The 4,387-nt window shown below is 28.8% G+C and overlaps 1 protein-coding gene across 1 annotated transcript; it reads left to right on the top strand.

Moving 5' to 3' along the window:
* LOC114929764 (uncharacterized) lies at positions 1-4,274 on the top strand. The gene is given in 9 exon segments (XM_029301465.2): positions 1-41; positions 43-95; positions 98-165; positions 681-923; positions 1,261-1,531; positions 1,861-2,099; positions 2,309-2,701; positions 3,324-3,547; positions 3,633-4,274. Coding segments are annotated over 9 exon segments (1,602 nt in total). The 5' UTR covers positions 1-15; the 3' UTR covers positions 3,718-4,274.
* Positions 4,275-4,387: the final 113 nt, after the last annotated feature.

Raw genomic sequence — 4,387 nt, 5'->3', positions numbered from 1 at the left:
TATACCTGTGTGAGTATGATGATACACTTGTCGGGGGGAGTGTGCCTTTGAAAGGCGGGGCAGCACAATCTATATAAGAGTGGTCCATACCGGATGTTGACCCAGAACTTTGCGTGCAGTGAAAGTGTGCCCGGTGCAAATACATTTTTGCCGGAAACGATAATGGTAAACGAACAGATGTAATCAATCGATAACGAATGATAGTATATGATTGTAAACTAGTTTTTGTTACTTCTCTTACACATTGTCTTTAATATTTAATTTTACCTTGTGTTACATATTTTTGCAAAGCAACTTTATTGTAAAAGAATACTTTATTTGCATTTAAATAAAAAAAAAAAATATTTTAAAAATTATATAAAATTAAATATTAAAAAAAATATTTTTCGAGAGTTAGTCTCTTTCGATGGCAAATTATATTAAAATTAATTGAGTTTATATTATATTAAAGTAATATAAATATTATCAACATTTTAAAACATTTAAATAGAATAATTTTACTTACTTCTGCCTTAAAAAAATTAATTTTTTTGCTAATCTTTGTATATGTAATCTTGTACATAATAATTTAGACATTATTGCAGGTTTATGCACAATTAGATATTAAATTTAAAAAAAAGGAGAAAGAGAAGAGTGCATTGATAATCGATAGCAATTTTAACTTTCTCTTTTGATTGCAGAAAGTCTATTTAATATTGGGTCTGCTGGTAACGACTGCATGTGCCGAGAAGAAAATTAATCTAGAAGATATAGAAAGAGATAATCTAAAGGCTGAGAATAAAGTCAAGAACGAGAACATTCAGACTGATGAAACGAAATATGCCGCCCAACCCAATCAGCAGCAATATCAAATACCGAATCAATATACTACTTTGAATAGTAATTCTGATCCCTATATCTATCCTCAAGATGTAAAATATAGTGTAAGACATTAATTCAATATTGGAACGCATATATTTAAATTTTTATTTATTTCTATTTTAGAACATTGCAAAGTCCTCTCGTTAAAGATTCTTATAAAAATTATAATAAATGGATTAATAATATATATATATATATATATATATATATATATATATTATTATTATTAAATAATATATATAATATTTTTATATAATACATAAAATAGTCATAAATATTAAATAATATATATTTACTTTTAACGACGTATTATACACATATTATAAAATAATATATTCATATTGCTTTCTATTTATTATAATTTTTATTTCTTTAATTTGTTATTATTATTTTATTTAGCTACCACCTGAAGGATATAATCAACCTAACCAATATTCGGTACACGAAGCACAGTACAAGCAGCCAAGTCAAATTTTGACACAGCAAATTCCATCAATACAATATTACAGAGAATATCAACAGCAAGCGGAAATACCGACAAATGCCGGTGCTTCCACTGTCTTTGAATCTCAAAAATTAAGCTATCAACCGGAAATACCGATAGGCAATTATATTCAAAGTGTTCAACAAAAAGCAGCCACAGAAAAGTACATAAAAGCCGGCAGTAAAGGTAAAAATTGAATAGAAAAAAATTTAAGAAATATAAAATATTTTTATAATATATTATTATTAATTTTATTTTATTGACTATAGAATATATAATATTTGAAGTCATAATAAAAAATAAGAAGTATTTTAATTATAATTATATTATATCGAAAATTTTGTATGTTAATAAAAATAAATTAAACAAATAAACGAAATATTAAAGTAAGAAGATCTATTTAAAAGAAAAGTAAAATTATTTAATGAAAATAAAATAAAAAGATTTTTAATTCATTTTATACATATATATTGCAAACGAATATGTGATATTTAAATGAGCTTTCTTATTTACAGAACCTGCTTATCTCGAGGTTCCGGTGACTCAGCTGCTTTCTTATTATCCCCAAGTGAATATTAATTCTTTAGGTGGAAAAAGTGCCGGATTGGGACAACCTTCGTTACATCAGTCAGCTAATAACGCGGCTCAACAATTTTCCATACCCGTGTACGCTCCCATATACAATCAAAAACAACTGGTCCCTTCGGCAAAAACAGCTTATTCTACAGTTGTGCCAGGAACATTTAGAACCAAAGTAAGTTAAATTCTAATTATGATCACAATATTGCAATATTGTGGATTCAATTAATAATAGATTAAATAATGATGTTAACAAGATAAGAAAAAATGAAAAATTCTTTCTGCATTATAAAAATAAATAAATTTGTAAAAATTGGTATTTAAATTTGAAACTATTGTGGTACGTTAATTATCCGATTTGTTATATAATTACAAATGTTTCAGGCCTCGAAAGGATCAGCCTATACTCTCCCAATTACGTCGAAGAAGATTAATTTGTCCACACTGCTGACGTCGCCCGTGTACGTGCAACCCCAACAATCCCTTACTAAAGGAAAGACGCTATTACACACGCAAGCTTACATCACGCCGTCGCAACCGCGATATGTGCAGCAGTTAGTTTACACGCAGCCTGGCATAGTTTACACCGATCCCGCTGCTGCTTACAGCGATATTTACGCTCGTTTACCAGCATACATTGACGACAATTCTCTTCGCGGGCAAATAAATCAATATCAAACCCAACAACAATACTACATTACACCGCTTGTCCCCGAAGCACAGAAAAACATCTTGCAGGAACAAATCAGCCAAGATCTTCCACAAAATTATGTTAAGGTTTGTATGAAACGATCGTAATAATACATATAATAAATTTGTCATAAAACTGTCATTTCGAATAAAATAATTTACTCGCGTGACTACATTATATTGATCAAAGATCAGAATTTTATAATGGAATTGATATAGTTTTTTTACATAAAAATAACACTTTAACTAACCATCGAGGTTCCTGTAATTACAGATTCAAATTACGAGAGCGACATCATTAACGGGATAATATTGCCAACTAATTAGCATAATTTAATTAGTTTCTTTGCTGTGTGACACTGTGTCGCATATTATCTGTGTTTTTACTCTTTAACGTTTTTCCATTTTAATGGACAAAAAGCGTGCACTCTATATTTATAAAATACTTTAACATCTCTTTTATGAAAGTAATGAGAATCATTATATATTTTGCTATTTTAATAATTTCGCTTTTTATTTTTTATTGAATTATTTATTGCTTTTTTAAATATAAAACATAAAATGCTTTGTTTGCGATATACATTTTTTATTATTTCATAATTTTGTCTTAAAAATATCTGCAATATTTCGTAAGCTTTTTTCCGGAGCTTTTTTTTTTTAATTTTTATACGATATAAAAGTTCACTTTATTTAAATGTGTTCTGGATAGATGCCTGAAGAACCTAAGACTCACTTCGTGCCGCCGCAATTGCCTTCGCAGGACTTCAAATCCGGTATTACGCAATTGGCACCTGTTCCTTTCGAAGACGAACGCTCCTTGCCGGCGCAAGATCAATCTCTGTCAGTGCAAGATCATTCCTTGCCCACAGAGCCAAGGTCGCTACTTGACACGTATATTCCGAGTAAAATCATCGCTGCGCAAGATACCGCCAGGTATAATCAGACGTGCTAAAATACTATAATACTATCTTATTACTGTATTCACATGCTGCATTACTATATTAAATTACCATTCTAGGTACAGAGAAAGACCGATAAAATTGGAAGGAGGTTTTCTTCCTTCAAAGGTAAATTTTGCGCTTAAGAAACGTAAAACCGAATGATGAGGTCATTCGAATTCGCTGTTAGCGGTATGATTGACGAATGTCAACATACACAAGGGTCAGTACAGCATGAAAAGATGATTATTAGTAATTATGACGACCGAGGCATACTCGACGATATCGAAGATATGCTGACTGAAGATAGAAATCAGCGGCATCATCGTATCTAGTCTTTCATTGAAGATTTTGTAAACTTTTTATACTATTCTTTTTTTATGTTTGTATAAAGATGCGCTCAGTAAACAGCGTATCTTGTGTTTACGATTCTTTTAATAAAAGTTAAAATGAAAAAAAAAATTGATAAAATCTTCTCTTCAGGTTGTAGACTTGCAGAAACATATGAAAATGTATAGTAATAATTATTTTATATAATTACTATGGAATAACATAATGTAATTAATTAGATGCGGTTGTTTATTTTTCGTTGAAATATATACCATGCTTTTTAATTTGATGGAATACAGATATGTTTTGTATGTTTTTCTTAATAAAATATAATGTGATGAAAAAATAACATATGTATGAATTGTATAATATAATTATAATTAAGTAAGAAATTGAATTGTTTTTTTACTACATTTTTTGTTTATTATTATTTGCATCCTATTATTTTATCTTTATTAATATACATTTTAATTGCATTTTAACAGAATTACATAATTAAATAAAA

Source organism: Nylanderia fulva, unplaced genomic scaffold (genome assembly GCF_048542155.1).
Source record: "Nylanderia fulva isolate GAGA-0341 unplaced genomic scaffold, ASM4854215v1 Scaffold3, whole genome shotgun sequence".
In the NCBI taxonomy this organism is placed as follows: domain Eukaryota; kingdom Metazoa; phylum Arthropoda; class Insecta; order Hymenoptera; family Formicidae; genus Nylanderia; species Nylanderia fulva.
Note: the sequence above shows the minus strand (reverse complement) of the source record. Positions and strands in the feature narration are given on the sequence as shown.